Genomic DNA, 18143 nt, shown 5'->3' with positions numbered 1-18143 from the left:
GTTTGGTGCATGAAATGTTTTGGTCCATTCGCAACGCCAAAGCGAACGGCGAACGGCTTGCGAGTACAGTGACAATCCCCCCCCCCCCCCCCCCTCTATTTAGATGAAATGGTTTTTATTAGTTTTAAAACATAGTTTAACGCCAACATAGCGCCAACATAGTTTGCAAACGTGTAATAAATGAATACGCTCTCGCTTTGCGCTTTGCAAACGTGTAATAAATGAATACGCTCTCAAATGTGCCATCCGAGGCAGAGTGTGTCCGCCACGTTCGGCACACGCGATAGCTCGCTGCTCTCTGATTGGTTGAATCGTTTTTTGGACATAGCTCGGTAAGTAATTGTCCGATTAATATGAAACCTTGAAAAGGCACATCCTCGGGTCCCCAGCAATATACCTGGCAAGTTTCAAGTATATCGGACCCGTGGTTGTCGAGAAACAGCGGTCACAGACAAACGTACAAACAAACACACAGAGATTACTGGAATTATAGATAGATTATTACTAACTCATGGTCTGAGGTACTGGCGTTTCAAGAGATATCCATTTTTTTTTTTTCCTTTAATTAACGATATCTGCCAAACCACGTGCCCTATCGCAAATTCCAAAATGACATTTTAGTAGACTGACATGCTGAACAGGTCTGTGAAGTTTCCCCTCGATTGGATCAAAAATGAGGGAGGAGCTCGGTTTTAAAGGTTCATCCTTAAAAACGTCATAACTCTGAAACCATGTGATGCATGACGTCATGCTCGCTGACTTTTTTGTTCGTCATGGGTATGCGATTCTGCCTTCAAAGTTTGGCCTCGATCTGTTCAGCCGTTTGCAGAGAAAAAGGGGTTTTCGTGTTTTCACGAAAAACAATATGGCGGCCGAACCACGTGACCGGTGACGTCATAATTACCATTAAAATATTCTACAGACCGAGTCCCTCCTACGGTGAAAATTTGATCTCAATCGGTCCAATTATTGCAGAGAAATTGGTTTTTAAAGGAAATTAAAACTTAAAATGGCACTGAGTTAAGGATCATCAGAATTATCAGAATTCCCAAAGTTCAAAGTGCCATAACTTTGTCAAAAATGATCGAAACGTCGTGAAGTTCGAACTTTATCTGTAACTTATCATGAGGAAACCATGTGCCAAGTTTGAAATCATTAGCATTAAGCGTTTAGAAAAAAGGTCCGGAAAACTGTTCTTTGCGTGACTGACTGACGGACGGACGGACTGACGGACTGACGGACTGACGGACGGAGGGACGGCGTGCAAACCTATAGTCCCCTCCGGTGTACACCGGTCGGGGACTAATAACTCCATATGGGGAATAGGTGTTAACGATGATGTCATTGTTGCCATAATTACGACGTCATAATTCGACAGGGACAACGCTTCGTCTGATAAGTTTGAAATTTATTTAGCATGATCTATGCAACAATTATTTAGAGAATATAAATTCATGATGTCATCGCTCACGTGGTCTGGCAGCCATATTGGATCAAAAAAAAAGAAACGTTCCAAAATAGAAGAGTTGGCTCACATAAGTTGACTGCGCAGGGTAAGTATTCTATGAATACCATCTAGTTAGTCATGTATCTCAAAGTCTCGTCTCAAGATTTTCGCTCTAAACTTCATATCTAGCACAATAAAGCCTTATGTGGACATCTGAATATTAGATGTGTGAAATATGGTGGAATTTTCAATCCCCCCCACCTCCCCCCCAACTCTTTTTTGTGTCAAACCTCCTTAGTGGGATATGACAAACAGTATATTGGACTTGATTAGTAGATATCGTATCCTTGATTGCAGATTCAGCATGGCTGAAACCGAAGCCTCAAACAAGAAAATGGAAATTTGATATAACGGATATGCACAAGGAACTAACCCCAGTATTGTTACCCATCCGCACATTACCTACCTACCATCCACACAAGCCAATATCCCCATAGCCCTCCATTTCCAATGCATCCATGTACCTATCGAAATCCAATTTAAACTTACCCACCTCCTCCCCTGCTGCCACCACCTTTCTGGGAAGACCATTCCATGCATTAACCACTCTCTGACTGAAAAACCCCTGCCTTAAAACTGTCCTAACTCTCATTTTTTTTACCCTCAAATTATGGCCCCTGGTCCTAACATTGTCCACTCTGCTGAAAACTCCACTTCACCTATCTGGCAGTCCACACCCATCATTATCTTAAACACCTCTATCTGATCCCCTTAAATAATCACCTCCTTTCCAATGTACAAAGTCCTGTCTCCTTCAAACGTTCCTTATAGCTTCGACTAGCTAGTCCTGGAATCATATAGTATTGGTGTGGAAATGTTAATGGAATGGAAATGTTAATAATCCATAGTAAAGTGCAGTTATTTCTTTAGTGAGTGTCTATCACCACCGTAAAATAAACAAGTCATATTAGGTATGCGGCGCTTTTATGTCTTGTTAGACGACGTCTAGTCACCCCTCTGTTTATCTAAAATTATCAACCCTTTTTACTGTTCTGCCCTATGTAATCAGTCTTTTATGTTATTTTATCTTTTTATGTTCATGTAGCCATGCCTCCCCTCCTCCTCGCAAGTGTCACGGCGTGCGGGCTGGGAGTGATTTGCCAACTGCCGACGGACTCGGTTCCTGTACACGGCTCGTACAATCTCCATTGCTTATCGGGTTTACTGGAACACTATTATCTTGTAACACCTCCTTTTGTCTTTCTATCGTGGTTTGTCTGAGAGCCCGATTATGGACATAAATAATTAAGGAATCTTCCGATCATTTGATGTTTCATGGGCACATGTGTGGGGTACTCTATGTGCCATCATTTGATTATTCAATCTATATGGTGTCGGGGGTGAATTCTGGTTGGCGTGGCTCTCACTGTGATTAAGGGAAGACCCGTTGAGGGATAATCGTCCATGGTCCGTCGCACCGCACACCCAGATCGTGTTGCACATCAGGCTTGCTCTGCCCAATTTGCATACGACATGTGACGCCTCATTGGCGTAGCGCTGGGTCGATTCAGACTTCCAATCTGTATGGTATCGCGGCATTAGGCGCATGATCTGGCAGGGAAGACCCCAAAAGGGCCGACCGTTACGGTCGCATTAAAGACGACTGGCCAGGTTTGAACCAGGCAACTGGGATGATCGGGCAGTCAAAACAATATATAATAGCAATTCCTTTATTTGTGGTAGACGAGGAGAGGGTCTACTTATTTTGTATGCAACACATGACTGCAGGTATCATTATATGTTGGGGACACAGCTGTGCCTCTGATCCAGTGCCCCTGTAGGTTGTAATATTAATTTCTGACCAAATTGTGAGTGATAGCTCACCTGGGATTTAATGAACAACTTATGCCAACGAACAACGTGAGAAACCCGTCCATCTGAGGGATGGCACACACATTGATGCCTCACTCTGCTTACAAAACAATAGGCTGACAGTTTCCAGCTGGGCCGAGATTCGAACCCAGGCGAGGCAGCTGAGAGAGAGGTGAGTGTGCATACCTCTAGGGCCTAGGCTATCCTGCCAGCCAACATGGAGAGGGTGTGGCAGTGTGGCACCGTGAGAGGAAGAAAAACAAATGGTTTGCAACTCAAGTGTAGCCTTGTCTAAAGTGTATTATGGTTATAGCATGTAATTTCCCGGTAAAATGATAGGTGGCTTTAATTCCTGGTAAATAAGTCTTAAATTTTTTTGTTGTTGTTTACAAGATCGAGACTCATGTAAGAGCAAGCACATTAAACACAAAGAACATAAACGGACATATAAAACATAATAAAGGGAGGGGGAGACGAGGAGACAAGATAGGGAGAGAGAGAGAGAGAGAGAGGGACGCACACAAGCACAACAACAGAGAACAGGGACATCAGGAGATCTGTGGAAGGGGGAGGGATTTTGTCCTTTCTAAATGCACCCTATCCTTGCTGTGCCCCACCATGTCCTATATTATTGGTAAACAGCTTCAAAAGAGTTCTGAGGGCTATCTAAATATAATGAATATGTCTAGTTGTTTATGCCTCGTGGATAATTTAATATTTGTTTGCCATTCTATTTAGGTTTGTGCTTCGAGCCTGAGCTGTAATCAATATTGATAATTGCTCAGGCTGTTGATGGAAACGGCGCACAATTTTACAGACTTTTGAACGAGCTTTGCATATTTACATTTACTGCAAAATTGCTTTACACATTTACTTCTGCCTAGCATTCCCAATTTCCTGTTGTACTGATGGGCCATTTAAAGATGTTGGCGTACATCGGCTTTTCTATCCAGTCATGGAGCTGCGGTAGTGTTAACCTGGCATGAGCTTGGGCGTGCGCACGTGCACGCACGCACATGCACATCTGATGAAACAGCCTTTGACAAACGTACACACATTTGATGAAATACCCTTTGACACACACACGTGTCGAGTGTGGCCAAAAGCTTTGGTGAGACTAACAAGGAAAGAGTGTAATTCACTTTGTGCTTGAAGTGAAACTCCATCATGAAGAGAAAGTTTTGACTTCCTTTCTTATAAATGTATCTCTGGCATATAATCAGCTTTCACAGCCAAGCAGCAAAGTGATGTATTTGGTCTAGAATGCACACAGGCCCTGCAAATCCATTGTTTAAAATAGAGGCTGAAAATTGGCTGCCAGAAGCGTGATCACCCTATGTCTTGGCTGCGCACTGTTAAGTGGCAGCAAAAACCTGCTTCCGGGAATAGATGTTTCTGTTCACACCTGCCTTCTCTGGGCAAATGATGTGGCTTTTATGAAAAGAACCGAGTGCATTTGTGAGTCTGTTGTTGTGGGTGTTGCTTCAAATACGATTGCGGCTGCAGTTTGAACTCGGTTTTTAATTGGAAAGATGACACAATTTGGAATGTAAATGTGCAGCTCCGTCAGCGGGACATCAATTTTACTGAACATCAAAAATGTATTTGCATCGCCTGATCGTGTTGTGATGTCACCGTATGTAAACAGGATGGACGGTTTAAATTATAACCGAGCCTGCAATTGATAGAAGATTTCGCTCTGATACATCCTCAGATTTGGCAAATGACTAATTTTGAGTGTTTGTAACGTGGCACAAAATGGCACGACAATCACTGGTTGCATGAGCAACTGATATTGACAACAAGACCCATGTCGCCACCAAATTTCCAAGCAATTGCCTGTTGCATGCATCAAATCAATACAAAATGAAAGATTGTGGGGAAACTGTCCGAATTGGATGAAGTGCTGCAACATCCAGGTTTCATTCAAGCAAAAATTGGTTGCTTTTTAGCCCCGTGGGAAATTCTTAATTAATCCAATTTTCATCAATTTCATCAATCGATTCAATTTTCAGCTTCCAGTAATGGGGATGCATTTGCTTGGGTGGATACGGGTACATGTAAAGACATGAATGCCAGCATGGTGCATGATGCATGCACTCCTAATGAGCTGAACAGAGATTTCTCTGACGGTAGTTTCGATGCTATCTCCCACACAGACGGGCGAAGGCGTGAAAACGGCGAGAAAGGGAATATGTGCTCTGCACGTCAGTGCCGTCGCAGCTTTCTTGAAGGTGCGTTTTGTCAGGTGAAGAATTTTGTACACGAGTAACGCACGCTTCAATGGCGTATTGGCGTAGGTTCATTTCTGTGGAGACCACTGTCACAGTGAAGTGGTTTTGAAGGGATTAACCAAATACCCAGATAGTTACAAAGCTAAGGCTCTTAGAGGAATTAGAACATACAATGGGTCAGGACATAACAGAACAAAACAAACAACAGAGAGAGAGAACACCACCGACAGCAGGAATGGCAGACAAAATAGAGGCAGACTAGGAGAAATAAGGGATGTGGGGAAGATTGAGGGCTAGGGGAGGAGGCACAGGGCAGACAATATGGATACATAAGCAAAGTCTTCAAAGGAAACCTGGAAATTTGGAAAGAGGTGGGCATGGGGGGGGGGGGGGGGGAGATCATGGTTTTCAATGGGGAATGATCTGAGATGGTGGTGAGCAGCTGTCGTGAAGCCCTGGAGGAAAGAAAGAGATTGAAGGGTATGTGGAAGTTCATTCCACTGGTGGGGAAAAATGTGGAACGAATGAGTGGATGGTGAGCAGTGATTCTGGATTTTGGGAGTTTCAACCGGAAGGGCGTTGCTGGCGGACCATGTGCCGACTTCCATCGCTGCTGCCGAAGCTGCCCCGAGGAGTTTTCTACGCGATTTGCAATTGTACGGGGCGAGACCTTCCACTTCCACGTCGGATCTGGCCCTTTGATAAGGGTCATCTGCATCGCAGCCGAGGCCACCAGGCGATCCATTAAATCATCCGGTGCCCCTTTTAAGTGTTCGGACTTACTCACCTATGGTATGCACGTCGGGCCGGTGCGTAGGTAGCAGCCGACAAACACGCGCTCTGCATCAGGAGTTGCATGAGCCACCAGCTGCCCCCAGCCGCCCCTTCAAAGGGCTTTGGGAGCACCGCTAGGTCTGCGTCCCATCAGCTGATAGGTCTGTAGTTAAGGGGATCCGTTTTTGCACATTTATATGTAATGTGGTGATGTTGGCTGATTCCCAAGCATGTCGAATATGAGCTAGTGCAAATGATAAGGTGAAAATGGCAGAGAGAGGATATGAAAGAGTAGAAGAGCAGGTTTTTAGGACACGTGAGCTGATGCCATCTGCTCCAGTTACAGAATTAGAGTCGAGGCCCGTCAGAAACTTTTTCACCTTCTCAGGTGCAAAAGATAAAGAATCTGGCAGAATTGGGGTGCATCTGGGTAGAGTGGATACCAGGACACAAGATTTGGAAGGAAACAGAATTAAAGCATTTGGCCTTCTCACAAGAGCTTTCCGGCTATGATGCCATTTGGAGAGACAGAAAGGATGGAAGGGGGAGCATCCTCTGGAGGCAGACTTAACAAGGTGCCCCAGGTTTAGAGGAGGGAAGCAAGTTTAAAAGTTTATTTTTAAGGTTGGACAGACGTTGTTTTCTAGCTTTCTTGAGAGTGGATATATACTGGTTGCTGGCCTTTTGGAATGCACTGAGATTGATTTCGGTCACATTTGCCTTCCAGGGAGAGAAGGGAAGTTGTTTCAGAGCAACTGCCTCACCACATTATTCAGTGTACCATGGGTGGGAAGAAGGGGCGGATAACTGAAGACGAGACGGAATGAATCTGAGCATTAATGTGAGCAGATTTCTGTGGAAGAATTCCCAGGCTAAGTTAACATCAGGCGCAGTCGATATACGAGATCAGTCCTGAATTGAGATGGCTGCTTGCATTTCTTATCAGGCAGTCTGTGTGAACAGCCAAACTAGCCGACGTTGAGACAGCTCTCTGAGAATAGTTAGAGAGATGTTGAATTTCACAAGCATATGATCCATTCAACCAATTGGAGCAGAGAAATAACAGGAGACATTAGCAGGGAAGTACATATGTCATAAAGTCCAGAAGGGAGGATTTGCCATCTGGAGAAATCTGGGTTGGAACGTTCACTGATTGAGTCAGTCCCATGAAGTTACAGAAGTCCTTTGCTGAAGTGCCATGGTTGGTGAGAGATGTACCAACACCCAGCCAATTGGCATGTTGACAATTGAAATCACCCCATATGAGGTAGAAAGTGTTTAAACGTTGGTCCATTTCGAGAGAGAGAGAGAGAGAGAGATAGAGATAGAGATAGAGATAGTCATTGTTGGTTGGATGGTATAACACAAAGACAAAACCAATGTAGTGGTAAGTATGGAGGGGAAATCGCATGTAGGATATGTGAGGGAGGGTACTGGCATGGAGGGGTTTGACATCATTAATGGATGTGAAGGGGAAGACAACCTCTGCAAACGAGACCTCTCAAGATTCCCAAACCTCCTTGCCCTCATTCATTTTACATTCGCTGTATCCTCCGTCATGTTTTATCATCAACCATTTCCTCATTTTGTTTGGGTCATACTGTGGGATGGTTCCTAGTGGTGAACTGTTACTTTTACCACTTTGTTTTTATCTTCACCTCACTTTCTTTGCTCCTCTTCCTTCAACTGTGTCCTCCCTCCCCTCCCAACATTTTCAGGGGGCCCATGTGTCTGTGAATGCCCGCACAGAGGACGACGTGGATCCAGACACCTTGAAGGCAAAAGTCGCTCAAGCTTCGGGTGCCAAGTATGGTGTGCACAAGGAAGCCTCTCGTCCTGGGCAACAAGCACCGCAGGATCAAGTGGCAAGCCAGAATTCTTAATTTTCCATTGTTCATGAATTTTGAAACGTTTAAATGTGTTGTGGCATAACAAGCTTGCTGCTTTTCGATTTTTATTTTGAAGTTTGATGGATGTCAACTTCATAAAATTACAATCTCACTGAAAATGCCTTTGCACAATTTTTTTTGTATAATTACTTGTCATCTCTCATTGTAGGCTTACAATATTTGTGCCATCATTCCGTGTGAACACCAGCATGGGTTGGCCTGTTAGCATTTCCATCTAAACCCCCTGCTGTTTGAATCCCATATCGTATGTTTGTCTGGTGTCTCCTAATGGCCTAGTAATCCTCAGTGAAGTGCACTAATGTCTAATTGTGTGTGTGCTGTCTGTGTGGCTTGTGCAGAAGCTCCACTAAACTGTAGATGAATGTACACACAAAAATGGGGTCTATGAGGGGAAGATTGTTAACCGTATTTGTTGTGCTACTAAGTATTCGACCAGGATTTAATCCAAGACCGACATTTGACATCTTTAACATCCACATTGCAGACAGATTACATGCTCCACAATGCATTCTCCCTCTTAACACTGCATCCATTGGCAGATTTATTTGTATCTGAATTTACCAGAAATTGAAAAACAATATGACCATCCAGAATCAAGCTTAATGCCATCAAGCCCCCGCATCTTTCTCCAACCACAATGGAATACATTTTTTAGAGACTTTTTTGAACTTCAAAAAATTGTATTTTGCATCACATCACATCAACTTTTCTGTACACTAAACATACAATATAGATGGGTGTCAACCAGTCAATATATATCAATATATAATCAGGGCCGGGTTTATAATGGTACCAGGCCCACAATCAGAAGGGGCCAACAGTGATCAAGAGCACAGGTTGAGTCACATCCCTTAAGGGGAAGCCCACATTATAATATATTTTAAAATGGCATGTGCTGTTTGAAAACGATGGGAAAACGACAGTTTGCTATCATATTTGAACAAGATGTCCGGAGAACCCGGAGACGGTTACACATTTATCATTAATTTTATCATTTATCAAATATTTTGTTATTTTGTGCCTGTTGTTAATATTGCCCAATCCTGATATTCTATGGTGCTGCTTTGCCCTCCCCTTTCGCTGCCTTCTCCTTTCCTCTCGCTGCCTTCGCTTCCCCTCTCGCTGCCTTCACTTCTTCTCATGCTGCCTTCGATTCCCTCCACACTGCCTTTGCTTCCCCTCATTCTGCCATCCCCTCCCATCTCGCTGCCTTTGCTGCTTCCCCTCTCCTAATGCTGCCTTTGATTCCCCTCATGCTGCCTTCCCCTCGCCTCATGCTGCCTCCACTTCCCCCACACTGCCTTCTCCTCTCCTCACGCTGACTTCCCCTCCCCCTCCCCATCTAGCTGCCTTCACTTCCTCTCTCATTACACTGCCTTTCCTTCCCCTCTCCTCACGCTGCCTTCGCTCCCCCTCTCCTCACGCTGCCTTCGCTTCCCCTCTCCTCACACTGCCTTCGCTTCCCCTCTCCTCACGCTGCCTTCACTTCCCCTGTCCTCACGTTGCCTTCGCTTCCCCTCTCCTCACACTGCCTTTGCTTCCCTTCTCCTCATGCTGCCTTCACTTCCCCTCATGCTGCTGTCCCCTCCCCTCTCACTGCTTTTGCTTCCTCTCTCGTTGCCTTTGTTTCCCCTTTGTACGAAGCACGGTTCGTTATTGGTCACAATGTATAAGCATACCCCACTCGTATATAGGTATACTAGCAAAGGTTTTTTCATAAAGATCATACATTCGATGATGAGTGAGGAAAGTGAAAAATAAACAGAGCGCTTAATTGTGCAGAAACCATTGTGGCCTGTTCCAAGGAAAGGCGTTTTTGAGCAGGCCGAAAAAGCATGAGAACCCTGTGAGAGATAACGGATTGACCAAGGATAAAGCCTGTTTTTGTTTTAGTTCAACAAAGCTGTTAATCATCTTCAAAAATGGTGTTTTAACACACCCAACCACCCAGTTTTCATTCATGCATACGATTTGAGTTCGACAAGCATGCATGCAAAATTTGGGGCCGCTAGGTTTCATGGTTTTGGAGTTATGGGGGAGACACACAACCCCACACCCGCATTACCTTTTATTATTATGGATATCGTTTTTTTTTAGATGTACCACTGGGTGTGGGTGTTACTGAGATTACTTTTAAAATAGCACCTTGATGGTCATGCCAAGTAGAGCTCATATTCTACAGGGTGCCACAAAACACATATAAACAATTTAAATGTCACGAGACATTTACTTAGCTTCAGTGTTTCTTCGTTATCCTATATTACTGATGCCACCCCAGGGTTGGGTGGGTGCAGGTTGAAATGAAACCATCAAGGTTACGATGGAGTGTCGACCTGTAATTGGCGCTTGCATGACAGCCTCAACTAGCTGTGCTGCTTAAACAAGGAGAGCATGCCTGATTCAAATTGACGCACATGCCTGCCTCGGACGTATCGTCGACATGATTTGTTGCCAATATATATCAAATGAGGGCCTCTGCAACCCTATTTGCATGTGCAGCATTATTTTCTCATTCGTTTTCTGCGAGACATTATTTATTTTCAAACAGTTGAAGGACCAATGCTGGCTTTTTTTTTTTTTCTTCTTTTTTTTTGTATACAGGATCGAGGCTCGTGAAAGAGCTAACATTAATCACACAAAAAGACAAACCGACACACAAAACACAAAAAAGAAGGGGGGCGGCAGACAAGATGGGGATAGAGGGGGAAGGACACAAACACAACATTTGAGAGCAGGGACATCGGGAGGACTTGGGGGGAGGTGGGAGAGGAATAAAACATATGAACACTGCAAGGACTCTGGGGTGAATTACCGGGGGTAGAAAAGATCAAGGTTTTCGATGGGGGAAGATAAGAGATGGTGGTGAACAGCTGTTTTAAAGACCTGGAGGGAGGAGTGGGATTGAAGGGAGTGGGGGAGTTTGTTCCAGAGGCGGGAGAAAAGGGGAATGAAAGAGTGAAGGTGAGCAGAGAGCCTAGACTTTGGCAGTTTAACCATAAGAGGGTTGCAGGCAGATCTTGTGCGACCTGAAGGAATATTGGGGGGACAGAGCACAGAGAGAGCTGGGGGAGCAAGGCCGGAGAGGAGTCGGTAGAAGACAGAAAGACCACCAACCTGCCTGCGGTGAGTGAGTGAAAGGCCCTCGGAGTTGACTACATCGCAGGAGATTCCAATGAATCTGAAAGCTTTGGCCTCAACAGCGTGAAGCCGAGCAAGGTGTGAGGCAGGAGCACCAGCCCAGAGGGGGGAACAGTATTCCATTGAGCTGCGGATGAAAGCCTTGTATGTGGTGAGGAGCTCAGGTGTGCCAAGGAAGGACTTCGCACGACGGAGGATGCCCAGTCGGCGACTGGCTTTGGAGGCCAGCTTGGAAATGTGGTTTTCCCAAGAAAGATCATGGCAGATAGTGAGACCCAAAAGCTTGAGCGACAGAACTTCTTGGAGAGGATTTTTGAAAAAGTAGATGGGAGGGTTGTCCAGTCGGTCCTTTCGGAGAGACATTGTAAGAGTGTGAGATTTGTCAGGATTGAAAGACATGTTCCACTTGTTTGACCAGTTTGTGATTTTGTCCAGGTCTGCAGAGAGTGAGGAGGCTGCAGACTGCTGATCTGAGGGATGAGGAATGGAGCGGCAGATAGTGGAGTCATCAGCAAAGAGATAGAGAGGATTTTCCAGAGAGTCGGAGAGGTCATTGATGAAGACCAGAAATAGCACAGGGCCCAGAACACTAGCTTGGGGATCTCCAGCCAGAACAGGAAGGGAAGATGAGAGAAATCCATTCAGGGCCACACGTTGCCTACGACCAGAGAGGAAATCCGCAAGCCATGAGTGGAGATTTCCCTGAATACCGTAGGAGGTGAGTTTGGTGAGCAGAGCTGGGTGCCAGACCGTATCGAAGGCACGTGATATGTCAAGTGAGACAGCTCTGATTTCCTGTTTGGCATTGAGGACCTCCATCCATTGTTGAGACAGCAGAAGCAACATGTCCAGAGTAGAATGACCTGGTCTGAATCCAAATTGATGATCAGAGATCAAGCCATTGGAGAAGAGGAAGGATTTGATATCTGAAGCAATGATGGAATCCATGACTTTGCTGATAATTGGGAGCAGGCTGATTGGTCTGTAGTTGCAAGGATCTGTTTTTGCACCTTTTTGTGTAAGGCGGTAATGTTTGCTGATTTCCAAGATGCTGGCATCTGACCTTGAGCAAAAGAGAGGGTGAAAAGAACAGAGAGAGGGTGAGATAGAGCGGCAGAGCAGGATTTTAGGACCCGAGGGCTGATGCCGTCTGGTCCAGTTGCAGAATCAGAGTCGAGGTTTGATAAAAACTTCTCCACCTTGTCAGGAGAGAAGGACACAGAGTCCAGGAGCAGTTGGGTTCGACTGGGAAAGGTGGGAACAGAGAGAGATGGGTTTGGGACACAAGATTTTGAGGCAAACACAGAGTTGAGGCATTCGGCTTTGTCACGTGCGGTGTCAACTGTGTAGCCATTTGAGGTAAGGGAGGGGATGGAGGGGGAACAAACACCAGAAACGGATTTGACCAGACGCCACCAGGATTTGGAGGAAGGAGACAGGTTTGAGAGTTCAATCTCGTGTGTGGAGAGATAGTGCTTCCTGGCACCCCTGAGGGTAGAAACACACTTGTTTCGAGCTTGGTGGAAGGAACTGAGATTGCCTTCAGTTGGATTTGCCTTCCAAGACGCAAAGGCAAGTTGTTTCAGGGCAACTGCCTCACCACAAGATTCAGTGTACCATGGACGGGAGGAAGGGTAAGACAACTGAAGACGAGATGGGATAAATCTGTGCATGAGAGAGAGCAGTTTGCTTTGGAAGAATTCCCAGGAAGAATTGATGTCAGAGGCATTAGAGATGGGAGACCAGTCCAGTTGATTGATGGCTGCTTGCAGACCGTGCCAGTCGGCCTGAGTGAAATGCCAGACTCGTCGGCGCTGAGGAGGCTCTCTGAGAATGGCCAGTGAGATGTCCACTTTAACAAGCACATGATCAGAAGAACCGATTGTAGCAGAAGAAGAGCAGCAGACATTTGCAGGGAAGTTAGTCATAACCAAGTCCAGAAGAGAAGATACTCCATTGACTGAGATCCGGGTCGGGAAATTGACAGATTGTGTCAGTCCCAATGAGTCGCAGAAGTTCTTTGCTGAGGTGCCATGACTGGTGAGAGATGAACCCACACCCAGCCAGCTGGCATGATGACAGTTGAAGTCGCCACATATGAGGAAGAGAGAGTTTGGATGAGTTGATAGAAGTTGGTCCATGTTGTCCGACAGAGAAATGTAAATGGAGTCATCACTGTTTGGAGGACGGTACAGAACACATATGAACAAAAGGTGGGAGCGGAGAGGAAGCCGTAGCCAGAGGTACTCCTGTGGGTGGGGTGGAGAGAGGGCAGTGCAGGGAGAGTGAGGAAGAGAGTTTTTGATAAAGATAGCCACCCCACCACCAGGACGAGGATCAGGTCTATCGTACCGGAGGAGGGAGTAACCAGGAAGAGATATTAAGGAATCAGAGACATCTTGAAGAAGGAAAGTTTCTGTTAAGCAGATCAAGTCTGGATTTTCAGAAGCAACCTGAATGGAGAGATCAATCAGGTTTGAGCGAAGGCCCCGGATGTTTGAGGTCCATACCGTTAGTGAGGAGAGAGGGGGAGCATCGGGTGCAGGACAGGGGAGGGGAGGGGTAGGGTCAGATGAAGGGTGAGAGGGGGATGTAGGAAGAGCAGTTGATAGTGTGTCAGAGATTACAGAAGAGTTACAAGAAAGGGAAGGATGAGGAGGACGAAAAGTTTGATGGTGATGGAATGAGGCACAGTGAGAGTTTGTTTGAGGGGGGGGGGGGCAGAGGAAAGTAGAAGGTTGGGGGAGGTGGAGGTATGACATAGGAGGGAGAGGAAGTGGGGAGGAGGCAGCTTTGAGAAGGAGGTGGGAGGAGGGAGAATTTGGGAGGGATGGTTGGGGGGGAGATTTGAAGGGGAGGGGCAAGGGGGGAGTTTAGAAAGTGGATGATTAATGAAAGATGAACATATATAACAAATTGGGTTTGTTGTGATTTTCAAGTTAGCGATTCGTTTAAGAACGATGGAGGAGGGATGGAATGAATGAGAATTTAGAGGATGGAGTGATTTGGAATCATAAGAGATTGAATATTTTTTTGAAATGGAATGAGTTGAAGAGGAAATTGAAAGGAGCCTTTTAAATAAGAAGAAAAACAGCGTGTTGTAATAAACCACTGAATAAAACACTGAAGGGGATAGTTGAAACATATTTAAACAGAACTGTGAAGAACAATCTTATATTCACAAAAATACCAATGGGGAGAGGAAGCCTAGAGCGACGACCACAAGTCAGTTGAACAGGGCAAAAGGTGGAAGGCAAGGGGAAAATGGGGGCGGGGCGACACAGCGCACGTGGGCAGAGGCAAAAGCACACGAGGAGAAAGGGGAAAAAAAGTTTTTTGTTTTTTTTTGGGGGGGGGGGGGGGGGGTGTGGGTGTTACAACGTTAGACAAATAGTAGATGTTTGGTGAAGCTTGGTGGAGAAGGGGAAATCAAAAAAGCTAGCAAAACAGCGAAGGAAGGAACAACCTTCGACGGGGGAAGCCTGAGGCTGCAAGGCCTTGCTCGCGACGCAGCAAACAAACGATTAATTTATGAAAGATAAACACCGAGAAACTTCCAAGGGGGACTGTGTTAATTGCATTTATGCACTTCCACCTGTATATTAGGCCAATAATTTAGAATTTAGAACAACACAATGATCTACTCTTTTAGAAAGGCAGCATGGGATATTTAACGTCCACCAGTGCAGGTTGGCAGATGAGACAGCCGGTTTAATGTCTCTTCCGAAGGGTGGGGCACTCTATGATGTGATGCCCTGCCCCAGTTTCATCGTTGGGTTGGGAATTAAACTCAGACCACAGCTCAAAAGTAAGTACCTTCCCTTTGAACTATCCAGTCAGCCCCTACCCTCAACTTTCTCAGGATGTTGATGTACTTCACGTTGTGGTAGTCATACTTGGTTGTATACAGCTCTGCACTGTAATAGGCCTCCTTCGGTGTTGATAACATTTCCAGCCTGTGATATTTTGCAACACGGGCTAGAAGCATAAAAATGGTGATAAAACAGCACTGAAGCACCACGGGTGTTTGGCTCTGCTGCAGTTGTGCTGCCCTTCCATAAGCCCCATAAGACTCTGAAAATATTTATTTCGCATGAGAATCAGAAACCTTTCTTTTGCATTTAGGATGGAAGTGAAAAATGCACACTTGTGCGAGCAGGATATTAAATCAAGGTTGTTTACATGTTAGGTGAGCATCTGGACCCTCGATCTTTCAAATCAAACTTATGACTTTTTATTGCATCAAATGTGTTTGCTGCTGCATCTACATCATCGCGATTCCAAAAATAACATGTTATCGTAAGTTAATGATGTTGCAAGCACAACAGGTGGTTAAATTTTTATTTTTGTAATGGTACATAAAATGTAAATATGCTGCCAACAGAGCTCTGCAAAGAAGTGTCATGGCCCAAGCTAGGTTCTGTGAAATTTATTTATTATTTGATTATCCATATAAACCGTGTGGAGTGTGGCGAGTGCTGCCCTGATCCTCTATGCACATAAGTCCTGTGCAAGCGATCTGGACATGTAACTTTCCCACATATATGGTTTGTGTATATATATATATATATATATATATATATATATATATATATATATATATATATATATATATATATAAATATATATATAATATGTAAGGGTCTAGTGAGTTGTTATATATATATATATATATATATATATATATATATATATATATATATATATATATATATATATATATATATATATATATATATATACAGTGAAACCTTGACTTACGAGTGCACCAACTTACGAGTTTTCCGAGATACGAGCCGTCGCTCGGTCGGTTTTTTGCTTTGTGATGCGAGCCGAGATCTGAGTTACGAGCGAGCGAGCTTGGATATAAAACACGTAATCGTCGAAAAACATGAGCGAGGTGTGCGTGTTGTCGACTTGGCGAGGCAGTACGATCGTAGTACTTCTACGATATGTACGATTTTGAAGCAGAAGGAGTCGATAAAGGCTATAACGCCAGCCAAGGGCGTTAAGATTATTTCAAAGCTCCGGACCTCTGTCCATGAAGAGATGGAGAAGTTGTTGTTTGTGTGGTTGACGGAGAAGCAGCTCACAGGAGATACCGTGACCGAGAGCATCATCTGTGAGAAGGCACGAGACATTTACGGGGATTTGGTGCAGCAGACGGCGGGAACATCAACGGACGAGGCAACGGAAGAGTCATTCAAAGCCAGTCGGGGATGGTTTGATAATTTTAAGAAGAGGACCGGCATTCACTCCGTCGTCAGGCATGGTGAGGCAGCAAGCTCGGATGTGAAGGCAGCTGAAGATTTTATTATAACTTTTGCCGAACTGATAGAAGCCGAAGGATACATCCCCCAGCAAATCTTCAACTGTGACGAGACAGGGCTCTTCTGGAAAAAGATGCCGAGGAGGACGTATATAACGGCAGAGGAGGAGAGCATGCCAGGCCACAACTTGTTCAGAGTGCCAGCGATAGCTCGCCTTCTCTTTGTCGAAGACACGGTGAGATCCTTAACATCCAACAACTAATGGGACGCAAACGGGGCGCCCAGTTTAGCGGTACACACATTGATGAATCACCCTGCCTGTGAAACACCGACATGACAGGTTATAGCTGGGTCGGGATTCAAACCCAGGCTGGACAGTTTAGAGTCAAGTGTGCGTACCTCCAGTCCAGGCCATCCTGCCAACTTGTATGCTGCATACAGGTGAAATATAAAGCGCGAGATATTTATATATATATATTTCAAAAAAAATTGGTGTGGTTTTTGGGGGCTGGAACGGATTAATAGCATTTCAATTCATTTTAATGGGGAAATTTAATTTGATAAACGAGCAAATTGAGTTACGAGCTCGGTCACAGAACGAATTAAACTCGTAAGTCAAGGTTTCACTGTATATACATACATATATATATATATATATATATATATATATATATATATATATATATATATATATATATATATATATATATATATATATATATATATATATTGTTACAGACGCGGTTTTAGATGTTAGTTTACCGAGCGGTTTGGTATTACCGCGTCCGCACAGTTACTCCCCGATTAGAACCCTATCCCGCCCGATTCCACTCGAACGTTGGCCGAATCGCGCTACGCTAAATCAATGAAGGAAATGACACAACGGCTGGGATTAATGCAACGACACAAGGGGTACAGTTCTCAAGACCTCCGGAGGAGGCTATAATTGGTGATGCAGAAACGGGTAGATTACACGGTAAGAGGTAAAGCACAGAAAGATGGGCACTTCGACACAGTCTTATCTATCCCCGACAGACCACAGACAAACGGGACAAGACTGACTTACACAGGGATTGATGGCAAGGAAGGGCAGGCAGTCGATAGCTCAAGGTGCACCTTGGCTCAGGGGCAGAATCGACCCGGTCCGGTCCAGAGATGCGGGGAGGTATCGTCGCGCTGGAGGTGGCGTCCTTTTCTCTCCAAGCTGAGGCGCATCTGACGTCACCTCCGTCTTCCTGCGCATGCCCAGCGGGGAGTGACACGCCCTCGGCTCGTTAGCTCCGCCCCAGATGGAATCGGTCCGCCGCTTCCATTGAGTGCGGGGGGGTTACCGGGCTCCGCCCTTGACGAGGAGCTGACAGCGAGCCCCTGCGTGGTAACCCCGTCGGAGCACATGTTCAATGGCGGCTAACCAAGCCGGAGTGAGGACGCACACTCCCCGCGCCGCCGCCGCTGTTGTTGTAGTTGTTGTTGTTGTACCATGAGGAAGAGCTGCGGG

At 45.2% G+C, this 18143-nt stretch overlaps 1 protein-coding gene across 2 annotated transcripts in view; it reads left to right on the top strand.

The window, feature by feature from the left end:
- Nucleotides 1-18143, top strand: part of LOC137420694 (drebrin-like protein B) — a 118803-nt gene that overhangs the window by 39851 nt on the left and 60809 nt on the right. For both annotated transcript variants that reach the window (XR_013622502.1, XM_078772403.1), the window contains exons 4-5: nt 5479-5553; nt 8046-8192. Coding sequence is in view for 1 of the 2 variants with exons in the window: in XM_078772403.1 (XP_078628529.1) it covers nt 5479-5553; nt 8046-8192 (222 nt within the window). In the remaining variant the exon portion in view is untranslated. The remainder of the gene's footprint in view (nt 1-5478; nt 5554-8045; nt 8193-18143) is intronic.

Source organism: Myxine glutinosa, chromosome 2 (genome assembly GCF_964187855.1).
Source record: "Myxine glutinosa chromosome 2, kmMyxGlut1.1, whole genome shotgun sequence".
NCBI lineage: Eukaryota > Metazoa > Chordata > Myxini > Myxiniformes > Myxinidae > Myxine > Myxine glutinosa.
Note: the sequence above shows the minus strand (reverse complement) of the source record. Positions and strands in the feature narration are given on the sequence as shown.